General features: G+C 38.6%; 1 protein-coding gene across 1 annotated transcript in view; it reads right to left on the minus strand.

Moving 5' to 3' along the window:
- LOC122204671 (putative exonuclease GOR) overlaps window positions 1-15,117 on the minus strand; it is a 39,729-nt gene extending 24,612 nt beyond the window's left edge. The window contains exons 1-6 of the mRNA XM_042912226.1: window positions 15,068-15,117; window positions 10,953-12,121; window positions 10,428-10,517; window positions 7,842-8,049; window positions 7,243-7,361; window positions 5,664-5,816 (exon numbers count right to left, since the gene is read on the minus strand). Of these exons, the coding sequence (XP_042768160.1) occupies window positions 5,664-5,816; window positions 7,243-7,361; window positions 7,842-8,049; window positions 10,428-10,517; window positions 10,953-12,113 (1,731 nt within the window). The 5' untranslated portion in view covers window positions 12,114-12,121; window positions 15,068-15,117. The remainder of the gene's footprint in view (window positions 1-5,663; window positions 5,817-7,242; window positions 7,362-7,841; window positions 8,050-10,427; window positions 10,518-10,952; window positions 12,122-15,067) is intronic.

Here is a 15,117-nt window from a genome sequence, read left to right on the forward strand (position 1 = left end):
TTTTAAATTAAAATGGTAAGTGTAATCCTAAAGGCAAAAAGTAAGACAGTAACTAAAAAAATATAGCCAAAGAAATGACATGGGCATTTAAATGATACACTAGAAAATATCTATATAACACAAAAGAAAGCACTAATTATAGAGAAAATAAAAAGACACAAGACATATAGAAAAATAGCAAAACACATGATGTAAATCCTTTTATTGGTCAGTACTTATTAAATGTTAATTGATTAAATACTCCAACTGAGGGAAGAGACTGGAAGAATCATGAAAAATATGTAACTCTACACTGTATACAAGGTAGACACTTTAGATCTTTAAGTAATATCTGCACCCCACACAGGGCTCAAACTTACAACCCCAAGATCAAGAGTTGCATGCTCTACCAACTGAGCCAGCCAGGCACCTCTAGATAGACACTTTACAGTCAAAGACCAAACAGGTTCAAAGTAAAGGAGAAAAAAAGATGTACTTTGTAAATAGTAAAATATATGTGAAGTGGCTATGCTACTATCAGACAAAGTAGATTTTTAAAACAAAAGTTGTTACTAGAGACAAAGACATAATGATAAGAGCCAATCCATCAGGGAGACATAACAATTATTAACAAATATGCATTTAATAACAGAGCAGCAAAATACAGAAAGCAGCAGCTGACAGAACTCAAGTGACAAATAACAATTCAACATTAAGAATGGATACCTAAAGTTTCTCTCTTCTCCAACCATCCAAGATGCTGAAAGGAAAGAATGTCAAGGAGAGGAAGGTGGCCTGGTGCCTGCTGTTGTGAAGAAGCAGGAGGCCAAGAATTTAGTCAATCCCATTTGAGAAAAGGCCCAAGAATTTTGGCATCAGACGGGACATTCAGCCTAAAAGGGACTCACCCACTTTGTCAAATGGCCTTGCTACATCTAGCTGCAGCAGCAAAGGGTTATTCTCTATGAATGCTTAAAAGTGCCACCTGTGATTAACCAGTTCACCCAGGGCTTGGACCACCAAAAAGCTACTCAACTGCTTAAACTGGCCCACAAATACAGTAGAGATAAAGCAAGAGAAGAAGCAGAGATTGTTGGCCCAGGCTGAGAAGAAAGCTGCTGGCAAAGGGCATGTCCCCACTAAGAGGCTGCCCATCCTGTGAACTGGGGTTAATACTGTTACCACCTTAGTGGAACAAAGAAGGCTCAGCTGGTAGTGATTGCACATGATGTGGATCCCATTGAGCTGGTTGTCTTCCTGCCTGACATGTGTCCTAAGATGGGACACTAGTGCATTATCAAGGGGAAGGCCAGGCTGGGTTGTCTGGTTCACAGGAAGACTTGTACCCCTGTCACCTTCACATAGGTTAAGTCAGAAGGTACCTGTAGTAAGCAAATTCACAGAGACAGAAATTAAAATAGAGGTTACCTGGGGCTGGGGGGGTGGAGAGAAGAATGAAAAGTTATTCATTACCTTAATAGGTACAGAGTTTCTATTTGGGATGAAGAAAAAGCTCTGGAAATGGATAGTAGTGATGGTTAAACAACATTGTGAAGGTACTTAGTAACACTGAATTGTGCACCCAAAATGGTTAAAATGAGAAATTTTATGTCAGGCATATTTTATCACAATAAATATAACAGTAATTAGGTACCCGGGTGGCTCAGTTGCTTGAGCATCCAAGTCTTGGTTTCAGCTCAGGTCATAATCCCAGGGTTGTGGGATCGAGCCCCATGTTGGGCTTCATGCTGAGAAAAGTAATATTTAAAAAAAAAATTACAGACTGGTGTCTGTAGACCTAATTAACGTTGACACAAAAATTCTAGCACACTGAGTCCAGCAACATAAAAAGACTATACACCATGACCAAGGGTGTTTATCCAAGAAATGCATGAGTTTAAGATTAATAAAAAAACAAACCTACAACAATGTAATATACTACATTAATTGAATATAGACAAAAACTATATGACATCAAGAGATAAGAAAAAAGTATTTAAGAAAAGTCAAGATGATAAGACACTTAAACTAGGAATAGAAGGGAACTTCCTCAACTTGATAAAGGACATGTAAAAAAAACAACAACAACTAAAAATCCACCTACAGTAACCACTGTACTTAACGGAGAAAGACTGAAAGCTTTCCTCTTAGGGAAAGGAACAAGACAAGGATGCCCCTCTTACCACCTCCACGCAATATTCTACTGGAAATTTATGCTACAGAAATCAAGCAAGAAAATGAAATAAAATATATACAGATTGGAAAGGAAAGAGTAAGACTGTGTCTATCTGCAGTTGATATCATCTTCTTTGAAGAAAATCCCAAGGAATTCACTGAAAACTATTAGAGTTAATAAATAGGGGCGTGCCTGGGTGGCTCAGTCAGTTAAGTGTCTGGCTCTTGACTTTGGCTCAAGTCATGACCAAGGTTTTTGAGTTCAAGCCCCTCATTGGGCTCTGCGCTGTGTGTAGCCTGTTTGGGATTCTTTCTCTCTTTCTCTCTTTCTCTCTTTCTCTCTCTCTCTCTCTCTCTCTCTCTCTCTCTCTTTCTCTCTCTCTCTCTTTCTCTCTCTCTCTCTTTCTCTCTTTCTCTCTCTCTCTCTCTCCCTCCCTCCCACTCTGTCCCTTTCCCACTTGTGCATGCTCTCTTTCTCTCTCTCTCTGTCTCAAATAAATAAACTAAAAAAAAAAAAAAAAGAATAGGCATATAAGGGTTCAAGACACAAGATAAAAAGTATTAATTGTATTTTTGTACACTGGCTATGAACAATCTGAAAATAAAATTACAAAAATAATTCCATTTATAATAGTGTTAATACAGTATCTAGGAATAAATTTAACAAAAAAGTTAAAGACTTATAGTCTGAAAATTACAAAACACTGTTGAAAGGAATTAAAAGATAAAAAAACCCCACAAGACATTCCATGTTCATGGTTCACAAGACTTAATATTGTTAAATGACAATCCTCCACAAATTGATCTAGAGATTCAAAGCAACTGCTATCAAAATTATAATCCAGTATTTCTGTAGGAAATACAAGCTGAACCTAAAAGTTATATGGAAATGCCAGGGACCCAAAACAGTTTTAAAAATTTAACAAATATGGAGGAGTCATGTTTCCAACTTCAATACTTACTACAAAGCAATAGTAATTAAGATTGTGTAATACTGGTATAGGATAGAAATAGAGATCAATGTAATAAAATGAGTCCAGAATTTATGTTCATTTATATCTAGTATTTATGATCAACTGATTTTTGACAAAGGTGACAAGACAATTAAATGGCGAAAAAATAATCTTTTCAACAAATGGTGCTGTGACAATTGGATATCCACATTCAAATGAATGTTTGGACCCCCTCCCTCATACCTTATGTAAAAATCATTTAAAAAAGTGAATCCTATGCCTAAATGTAGTAACTAAAACTGTAAAATTCTGAGAAAAATAAAGTAGTAATAAATCTTTGTTTCTTATATAGGATACCAAAATCACACGTGACAAAGAAAAACAGATGAATTGGAATATATCAAAATGAAGAACTTTTTGTAATGCAAATGATCCAGTCAAGAAAGTAAGAATATAACTCAAAGAAAAAATATTTGTAAATACTGTATCTACTAAGACACTTGTATCCAAAATATATATAGAACTCTCAAAACTTGATAAAAAGACAAAAATATATGCAAAGGAACTGAACACATGTGTACAGACATATCCAAGAAGACATACAAATGGCCAAAAAGCACAGAAAAATATGTTCAACATCATTAGGCATTAGGGAAATCAAAATCAAAATCACAATCAGATACCATTTCATGCCCAATAAGTTGGCTCCACAAAATACAGGTAACAAGCACTAGCGTGGATGTGAAGAAACTAGAACTGTTCACATCACTGATGGGCATATACAACAGTGTAGCTCCTCTGGAAAACGGTTTGGTATTTCCTCAAAAAGTTAAATATAGAATTGTCATTCAACCCAATTATATGCTCAAGAGAAACATCATCATCTGTTGACACAAAATCTTACAATGTCCATTTATGTACAAATGTTCATTAATAACCAATAAATGGAAATCGCCCAAATGTCCATCAACTGATGAACAGGTGTGCATATCCATAAACCAGTCTTATTTGGCAAGAGGAAATTAAGTAATGATGCATACTACAGTATGGATGACCCTTGAAAACAGTATTCTAAGTGAAAACATTAAGCTGGTCACAACAAAATCCCTTATTATCAGATTCCTTATTCTAGAAATGTCCAGAAGAGCAAATTACAGAGAAGTTAAGTGAGTGGCTGCCCAAGGCTAGGAGATATGGAGGGCTAGGGGAGTGACAGATGAACAGTAACAGACGATCTCTTTGGGGTGATGGAATTGTGTTAAGATTAATTGTAGTGATTGCACAAGTGGTTGATTTGAGTATATATACTCAAAGTCACTCCAGTGTACACAAAAATGGGTGAATTAATAGGGTATGTGAAGTGTATCTCAATAAAACTGTTAATAAAGAGAATCTTCTGAGTCCTTCCTCGCTCTTAATACAAGAATCTGTTATGATGACAACTTCACTTATATCCCCAATGTTTCTAGCAACTGGCAGCTCACTACTAAGAAACAGCAATTTTATGGGCAGAGGTGTCAGTTATAAAGATCTTCCTCACAATTGGGGTAAGATTTGCCTCTCGTTGCTTTCACTCATGGTCCTTTTCATAACCTCCCAGAGAAGTGGGAATTAGCCTCAACCAAGCCCAAATCTAGTGTTCAGATGTGTGTTTGTCTAACAGTATTTAAAATATTAAAAATTTTAATATTTAAAATATTAAAATACTTTAACATAAAAAGTCTTCGAGGACTAGAAATCTGTAAATATTGACCTTGAATTGCCAAACTGCAATTATCAGATGGAGCTGAGTAGTGTCTTTCCCCTTTAGATTGCACTTATTGTGTGTATGAGCCATAGTTCCCTGACTCCTTATTACTCCCAGAGTCCACAAAGGCTTTTGAAGATATGCATGGGGACAGGAGCTATGGTTATTGCTCCTGATTTGTAAGGTTTCATTTTGGAAAAAAAAAAAGGCTTTGAGTAGATTTGCAAAGACAAGTGCCTCCAAGAGACCAGATCTGGCCCATAAATGAGCATAAATAGTGGTATGTAATAGGGAGTAGTGGGGACTATGGCTCACTTGACAGTTTATGCTTCATATAAAGGAGGGGAGACACTGCTCAGATTAATATACTATTGGCCTTGACAAGTGGGCGCCTGAGTGGCTCAGTCGGTTAAGCACCAACTTAGGCTCAGGTCAGGATCTCAGGGTTCATGAGTTCAAGGTCCACTTCAGGTGAACCCTGCTTCTCTCTCTCACCCTCTCTCTCTGCCCCTTGTGAGATTCTCTCTCTTCCTGTCTTTCTGCCCCTCACTCACTTGAGCCCCGCCCCCCCAGAAATAAAAAATTAAAATTAAAAAAAAAGAAAATTATAGGACTAAGACAGTTTTTGTCACTAGAGTAACCAGGGTACTCTTTACAACTTAAGGATAGCAAAAAGATCCTCCAGGAACCAGTCCCACAGCCTGGTTTCGAAAAAGGGGAAGAGAAAAATAATAAAGTTGTTTCTTGAGGTTTGTTTTTTTTTTTTTCAATATAATACTCTTGAAGTGTGTGTCTTCAGATATACTGACCTTGTTAACAGCCTCATCCTCTGTTTTATAAACTGTCAAGTACTTCTCAACGAAGAGGTTGACATAGCGTTGTCTTACTTCCTCAGGGACTTTGACAGAGGATTCTGATGTGACTAAAGCCCGCTTCCGATGAGCCACTTTGTATTTCGGCATCTTGTTAAACAGAGTTGTTGATTAGCGAAAAGAAAAACACATGTTTCTGTTTAAAATTCCTACTATGTGTAGGAAACAAGTACAACTATCTCAGGTAAGTTCTCTATCAATTAAATTCAAAACTAATTTAAAGTTATAAATTCATTAAAAATAAAGTAAATAGGAAGGCGCCTGGGTGACTCAGTCTCGTGGTTCCTGAGATCAAGTCCTGCATCGGGATCTGCACAGTGAGGAGCCTGCTTGGGATTCTCTCATTCCCTCACACTCTCTGTCCCTCTCCTGCTTGCACACATGTGCTCTCTCTCTCTCTCTCAAAAAGAAACATTTAAAAAATAGAATAAATATAAGGCATAACGTTACCTACACTCACAAAAGGGAGCCATGAGGATGCGGAAACAGTGAAGCTACCTGTGAGTACCCCATTCTAGCTGACCTGATTACTCAAATCATCTCTCTACTCTCCACAGCCAGAATCTTAGAGCTCTGGTGTGCTCTTCTCAGCAAATAGGAAAGTTTGTCACGTACCATTCTTAAGAAGAATTTATGTCCCAACATCAGTTACCATTTCACAAAGAAAAATGCTCAGACTTAAATAAAAGTTATCAAAGATTTATACATACTCAATATTGTCAGTAATATCCCAGCTATAAATAATGTTAGCATTCCTTTAGAAGAACTTATTGATACTTTGAGAACTGTACAATCAGTAAATCTGTCTCACTTTTGGGGGGGGGGGTGGTAAAAAAAAAGTTACACTTTCCTGTAGTTGTTCCCTTGAAGCACAAAGATGTTTCAGGAGGGAGAAATCCTTAAAAGTGACAGGTAGTTTTCTGCTGAAGAATACTTAGTAAACAGAAAAAAAAAAAAGTAATTGCCACAAATAGGAGAAAAATTACTAAGGAGGGACTGCCATCACTGATGGCATAATTTATGAAAGGTCCACCTGCCTCTCTCTCTTTCACATACACACACACATATACACCCCTCACTGGATGTCTCTTGAAAGGTATATTCCAACGTGAAACTTTCCTTTGAAAAAAAGTTGAGGAGTCTTAATCAGAGCCACTGAAGTTTTACGTCTAAAATATGCCTAATATTTCCAGGAACAGGATGAACAACATAGCTCAATGTGGACACACAGACACAAATCCCATCATAAAATGACAATAACTATCTGACAGTAACTAGAAAAGGCTGAAATTTCTCTCTGGTGTCTGCCATGTATCTGAAGGAGGGATCTCCAGGAAAAAAAAAATGTATATTTTGTTAATATAAAATATATTTTTATATAAAAATATTTTTATATAAAATATAATTTTATATATATATAATATATATATATTCAATCTCCCAGGACCTCTATATGTAGACAGATAAGTTGATTATTAGCACTAAAATTCTGGCCTTCAGACCTAGTTTATAATACCTTTACAGGAAAAGCAGCAACACTTTTCACAGGAATGTGTGATCTGCTTGGTTTTGCATTTGGCTTTTCCCTTGATACAAATACATCCTGATGAAGCTTGTTTGATGTAAGTGAATTTTCTGAGATGTTTCAATGACAAAAAAAAAAAAAAAAAAAAAAAAAAAAAAAAAAGAAAAAGAAAAGAAAGAAAAAAAGAAAAAAAAAGGTAAGAGTTAATGACATTAGCCTCAGATGATTAGAGTTTAATTATCAATTCAAGGTTTCATAATACTTCCTTTACAGACTCTATTTTTTTTCTTGAAACAAAATGTAAACACAAAAAATTCCCAATAGCTAACCCCAGTATCATCTATAAGAACAAATTTAGATAATTTATAAAGCAATTCACTTTATGTAGAAATGCTTATAAGGTATTACCATCTATAGCTTAGCATTTAGGGACAAACAGCATACATTATATAAATATCATGCTAATCATATTTTTCACATAAAGTTCCATGTGAGTGACTCAGCTATAATTGGTAATATATGGATTTCATAGGAAATGCTTTTTAAAATAAGGTAAAATCCCATTTCTTGATTAAGTGATTTTCTCATACCTCCTGAGACTCTCCTTTGGGTCTGAGAGACTGGACATGCAAATGTAGTTTTCTTTTGTTCTGAAGTGGCAGCAACAAAAGCCTGCCCACTCTTTATGTCAGCCGTGATCTGTGCTGCCTGTTGCTGGGCACGAAGGATGCCAGGGCGACTCATCAGTGGTGCCACTGGCTCCCTGAATGGGCTAAGGATGTCTTTACTGGTTGGAACCTATACAGCATCAACACAAAACGGAAGAATGATTTTAAGAAGTTTTAAAAAGACTGATCATTTCACTATCTCTTTTTGCACAAAGGCTTGTGGAATGGACTACATTTATAATACCCCATGTGATACAACACACACATAAGTGGAGTATCCCCAGAAATATGCAGAGATAAAACTGAACCTTTGAAGCATTTAATTTAGTAAAACTTTTGTGAACTGAGAGACATTAATTCTCATATGAAAATGACACTTCACTTTGTATGAAGGTAAAAGTGTTAATCAAACTGCTAACAAGACATATCTGACCAAAGTGACTAGAATTTGAAGTTAAGGAAAGAATTCTTTAGGTAACCAGGCTTAAGTATCAGGTGACTCATAAAGGGAGAAACAGCAGGCTAGCATCAGACTTCTCTACAGCAACATTCATTACAATAAGAGAATGAAGGCGTGCCTGGGTGGCTCAGTCAGTTAAGTGTCTGACTTTGGCTCAGGTCATGATCTCACAGTTCTTAAGTTCGAGCCCTGCATCCTGCTCTGCACTGACAGCTCAGAGCCTGGAGCCTGCTTCAGATTCTGTGTCTCCCTCTCTCTCTGCCCCTCTCTCTGCTCACGCTCTTTCTCAAAAATAAGCATTAAAAAAAATAATAAAAAAAGAAGAGAATGGAACACCAGAAAGTTTAGCTTGATTAGTAACAAATGTCCTATAAAATGTCCTACATTTGTAGTAAATGTCCTACAAAACAAGGAAATAAAATTTCACCCAGATTGACAAGGTTTTTAAAAATATTTAATACCCATTTTTGGTCAAGGTTTGTGGGAAGGGAACTCAGACACCACATAGGACTGTACGCTGTCACAATCCTTCTGGAAGGCACTATGGCGATATACTTTTAAAATGTTAAAACTATCTTCTTTTGTCCTGTTGCTTACTATTTTTGAGAATTTATTTTAAGGGGGGGGGGAATCACTGATAAAACCAACAAATACTTAAATAGAAGAATGGGGGGGGAGTTACATAGCAAAGTAAAATGAAAACTATAAACACTTTTGCCAATAAAAGTATATGTTTATAAAACTATAAACATCATTTGCCAATAAAGGAAAATAATGTTTCCAAAAATTTTTTCCTAAGAGAAGGGGAAAGAAATGATTTTCGTAAGTACCTATATATCTGACCCTTGGATACTCAATATCACCATTTCACAGATAAAGAAAATAAAGCTCTGACAAATTAAATAACTTGCCCAAGGACATCTAACGTCAACAAAGAACTAGAATCCAAGTTCTTATTTGTGACTTGGGAGCATAAACTCTTTTGATGTCATGCAGAACATTCTGTTGTCAGTGTCTGCCAAGTGCAAATAATATAGAGAATTGAGCAGAGAAATAAAGCTTGTTAAATGGCACTTTTTAACACAGAAGTGTTAAAGGAGTACTACTTACACCAGTGCCTTTTAACTTCTTTACATGCCAGCATTTACCATGTTACAAGAGATTTACCTGATTTTGAGAATCTACAGTCGATTCCCCTTATTCACCACACTTCTGTTCTATAGAGTCCCACAAACAATGAGTTAGTGAATACTGAACCGTTGCTCCTAGGGCATATACAGAGTCAGGTTCAGGTGAGTCTCTGATCACACTTTTGCCAACCAATCAATAACCTAACCTTGCTTTCTGTGTGTTTCTGTTTAAAGACACCTTAGTTAGTACATATTGCTGGTTCATGAGCATTGAATTCATAGTCAATAGCACTGTAACTTATGCCTATAAAAAGCTTATGTAACACATCTCTGTAAGGCAGCCTTCTTGCTCTTAGGAACACTGGATGACCCTATATTTGGGGGCCATTTTAAACAGCAAAATTACCAACAAACAACACAAACATGCAAAGAACGCAGCACTAAATAGATTGAGAAAAGGACATATGTTAACAGTATGAGAGCTAAAACAAGAAGGCAGTATTGCCTTGTTCAGCCTTAGCTGGGAATGTGTGTGGGAGGTAATTTTTTTGCCATGACACAGGCCTACAAAGGTCCCCCAAAACACGAGTCTTGATTTTAAGGTTACAAATTAACTTCAGTGAAGAGGAAAATTTGCAAATGCAGAATCTGGAAATACTGAAGATCAACCATAGTAATTTTGGTTAGAAGTCTATGCGATAACAACATCCCTGCTTTTCATGAAAATGTTAGATAATGGGGGAAAAAGTGAATAATGTGGAAAACGCTTACAAACAGAGATCAAGTTATTGAGTGTACACTTGTGCCCCCAGGTGGCTAACAAGACACTAAGTATTGGAATATACTTAAGGCTCAAAATGACAAGGCATGCATTTTATAAAATAACGTGCCCCATAAGACAGGAGCTAAGGAACTCACATTGAACTTGGCAATGTGTGCAATTCTCTTTTTGGGTCCAGAAAGGTTTTGATAATACAACTTATCTAATCCCGTTTGCTTTCCTGAAGCCTAGTGGGAAAAAGATAACAATTACCCAATTTCAGCAGAGTACAGGCATATTTAGCACGTTTCCTGAAGAGCCACAGGAATCCAAGCTATAAAATACTAGGCAACTTATTAAGCACTAATTCACACAAAACGTAACTTGAATAATTTGACATGCATACACTACTACAGAGGATTCCTCTAAGCTGGGAAATCAACTGTAACCATGTAATACCGTGGCTTCTGCAGGCTGTTGAGTCTACACAACACTATAGCCAGCCAATTGTCAAGGTTTTCACCTTGTTGCTCTAATAGATTATTAGCCCCAAGTATTAGAGCGTATATATTAGATACGCCCATTATATAATTTCTATTTCTACAGAGGGCAGAATAGAGTATGCGTTTAAGGGAAATGCCTTCAAATTTAGGAAAAGGATTTAAAAGAAAAAACGGACTAACCTGTTTAGTAGTCTCTCCCTTACAAGCTTCACTTTCTGTGAACTCTGTGAAAATTCGAAGGCATTCCTTCCTAGTGTCACCGGAATGAGAGGGAGTGTCCTCCTCAGTAGGTTCCTTACCAAAATCAAATTCGACTACCTTGCAGTCCTCAAAAGTAGTGAGTTCCTGACTATTGTCTGGTCTTTCTAACACTTCGCCTTCTGCACGCTCACCTGCGGGAGAGACCTGGGGCCGGCTTGAATACCAACCTTCAGTTTCTTCACTGTGAGGACTGTCACTTGTCTTTACATATTTTTTGTGATGTGGATACCTTTCATTATGCATTCTGTTCTGTTTTTCTTTGTCACTAAGAGGTGCATGAGGTATGCTCTCTCTGGAAATACAGACATAGTTTTTCCTACCACCACAGCTTCCCATCTTAGGGAGGTGGTTTTTAGCACGATTCAAGTTTACGTTACTTTTAATATCTAGTGAGCTATGCGTGAGCGATTCTGGTGGTTCTGATTTGTTACCGTCATCATCTACTTGTGTGGTTAGTTGGGTTTTATCGATTTTTTCCTCTTCTGTGCCAGTAATTTGAAGACTCCTTTCCTCCGGGGACATTATAGGTACCCTTTCATCCATATTCTGATATTTGAAGCCTCTCAATGGTTTAGGTTTCTTAGAAGTAGGCATGATTGGAGGTACATCTATTACAAGGTCATCTTCATCAGATTCTTGAAGATTTATTGTAATTCTTATTGGTGAAACATGAGGCCTTTGGCTCTCCTGGGACATGTGGCGATTCTCATCCACAGATTTTTTCAAGCGGCAGACTTGCTGTTCGTCAGGCTCAGACTGTGTCGCTTTCGATGCCCCAAGCAGCTCTGCAGAATAATTCAGCAAGGGATCATATTCAAGATCAGTTGCTGGACATTTGTGGTCCAGTACATACTTTCTGGCCTGACTCTCTTCATTCTTTGATGGCTCGTGCCACTCTTCCTTTGGAAGCGGGAGATTTTCAAGAAAATCTTGCCTCATATTTGTATTCCTGAAGGAGGTCATGTGACTTTGCGATGGCTCTTCATGTGTTAAAGCAAGCTTGGAGAGGCTCTTCTGCTTTTCTTCAACCTCAGTCTTGACGGATTCAATTTCTTTGCTGAGCCTTTCCAGTTCTTCCATGGTTGTGCCTAGTTTTGTCAATGCAAGAGAAGTTTTATCTTTAAAAATCACTTCAGATGAAATGCAGACTCCAGAATATCCTGGACAAGGAGTTTACTATCAAAAGGACATTAGCTCTTCCAAACCCAGCCATCTACTAACTGATTGGTTCTTAGAAGCAGAAGAGGTCAAGAACTAGCTCTGTTTAAGTCTTTGAAATGTCGAGCTCATATCCATGACTGATTAAAGTACATTCGTGCCTTATTACTAAAGTGCCCCACCGATGTGGGGCCAGGTTTATACATAATTTTTAAACTCTGTCAAACATGATATAGTTTGGATATAGCCTATTGAGATTATTTACCAACCAATGACAATTTGGAACCAGTTCAAATACCCGAATGCCACTTACACCGAATTGTACATCGTTTCATACACCAATATATCTTCTCTAAGAAAACATTATTTAAAGCACTAGTCTTTCCTTAATTCAGTGGGATTCAAAATTTTCATTAAGGTTCCTGGTAGTCTACTGATTGTCTCAAACATAAACTGCCCCCTTCCCCTGCCCACCAACATAAAAAATCTTTAAAAAAAAAAAAATCAATCAATAAAACAAAACTCTAGAGCAGGTGGATTCACACTCCTGAGAAAAAACCAGGATAGTAACAAGAGAAAAGGCTCACAGTAACAGCTGTTCCCAATACCTGGCAGCTCCTTTCTGACTTTTAACTAAGGAAATCAGAAGTTTCTTCCCTCTTTTCAAGATACATTTTCCTATATCATTTATGGGATAATTTATACACTTCTCTCTTCTCTCAAACAAGAGATTTCAGATAGAACATGTGGTCCAACTTTTAACCTGTGAATTTATTTTCGATAATCCACATGTTTTGATAACACACATGCTGCTTTTTTACACAAGGAGCTCTCTCCTGGCTCAGCAACCTCTTTTCCTGTTAAATTAACACTGCTGAAATGTACAAGAATGGGTTACAAAGGTGAATGACATTTGGGGGGAGGAAGGAGAAGGCCAAGAGCAAACCCCAAAAGGAGAACTATCCTAGGATCCAAACATAAACTCCTGGATCTAATTTCTCTTTAAATAAACGCGGCCAGGGGTCTAAACTCAGGATAACCAGCCGGAACTGCATTCTGGCATCAGCTGGGTTTCATTTGGTTGCCTTGATTGAGGAAGGACTGTTTAAGCAGTGCTTTGGGGGCACTATTGAAAAAAAAATGTGTTTATACTTTCTCTCCATCTCACAAGTTAAAAAAAAAACAAAACAAAACTTTTTTCCCCCACCAGAAGCTATATTTGAAGGGTTAATTTTGAAGTTTGAAGGCACACTTAAGAACCTTTGGTCAGGCTACAGGTGACTGAGAAAATCTCCTTTGGATTATAAACACTTCTTGCTGCAACCAGGGTCCCACCGCACCTCCTTGCACCAGAGCATAGGAAACCCCTTAGAGTAATTCCATGATGGGTATGGGTGACACAAGTCCACGCACATCCATCTTACAGCCAGCAAACCTGTGCATGCCTTTCTAGGATCCAGCGCGGCGGGAGCAGGCATCTCCTGGTCGGTAGCAAGGCTACCACAGCCCAGCGAGCGCCGCTCGCCCCGCCTCCCTGATCACGTGACGACGTGGGCAGGGAAACCCACGTAGAAGGGGGCGTGTGCGCGGGGCTCTCAGTCACTGCACCCCATGTGTCCTGTCCTTTGGACCCAGGAAAGAGGGGCTCTTGAGACAACCAGCCCACTCCATCTTCCCGAACATTACTGCCCCTCCACGCCCAGGTTTCAGGAATCATGGGACCACCCAAAAGGCCTGAGAAAAATTCTCCCACTTAGGATCCCCATAGCACCATTACTGTTCCAACATATCTCAAAACATACTTTTCACGGGAGGGATAAAGAAAAAGGGAATAGAGGTTGGCACTTAAGGCTCCTGATCCTGGGTGTGATGCTGGGGAGATTTTGCTCTTAGAGACTCGGGGACAACTTGGTTCTTCCTCCTAAAGCAAGAGTTTTTCTCTTTTAACAGCCACCCTGTAGGAATTGCCCTTAAGTAGCCAGTAGGAAAATAGATCAAAGTACCTCTTTGAGGGCTGGGGAAGAGGCAGATTATGGGCATCAGAGAAAGGAAATAAGAGTCGAGACAGAATGCCTGGGAGACAGAAATTAAAAAGCGATTTTTTCATGACCTTTCAGGGCAAACAGAGATCTAGAGAACCTGCTGAGGAAATGTAGGTTTGGTTAGTAGAGGACAAATGAGGCACCCCCACCCCCAACACACAGACAGACACACGCACACACCAGCCCGGGCTACACGGACCTCTCCTTACTTCTAGACCAAGCAAGAGGCCAGAGGTGGATACTAGTAAGGTTACCTGATATGCTTCATGCCCCACCCCCACTATAACTTGACTGAACTTTACAATGGTATCTGCAGTGGTCTCCACAAGCTATGCCAACTGAGGATGAGAAACCAATTTTTAAAAATATGGTTTACATCTCTTTTGGCCATTTAAACCATAGTAATGCAATATCGATTAATTCTCTAATACTTTTGAGTCCTGGAGAGAAGTTGGGTCATTAAAATGCGACTTACACCTATTTCTATCAAGGACATTTTCAAGGGTGGGTGAAGAAAAGAGGTGGGAGTGAATGGTAGTCAACCCCTCACGCCCACCTGACATTTTTTTCCACAAGCCCTTTCTCATCCCTGGATTCAACATGGCTCCCATGGCTCCTCCACACCTGCAGGACTTTCAAGCAGCTGCAATCATCTGCCTCACTCATTTCCCACTGCATTTCCTGGTGTCTGAACTGACAAAACAAATGCTGGCACTGACCCCCCCGGGACGGTCCTAAGGGCACGGAAAATGGCAAAAGGACCCGGCAAAAGGTAGCATGGGCTACTGCTCAAGGCCACCCCTGAGTCACGATTTGTACACTCTCTGAACCTACCTGAGATGAGCTGCCTTGCCACGTCTTTTCGCTCAGGGGTAGGTCTTATA

The sequence above is a fragment of the Panthera leo genome, chromosome D4 (assembly GCF_018350215.1).
Source record: "Panthera leo isolate Ple1 chromosome D4, P.leo_Ple1_pat1.1, whole genome shotgun sequence".
Classification (NCBI taxonomy): Eukaryota; Metazoa; Chordata; class Mammalia; order Carnivora; family Felidae; genus Panthera; species Panthera leo.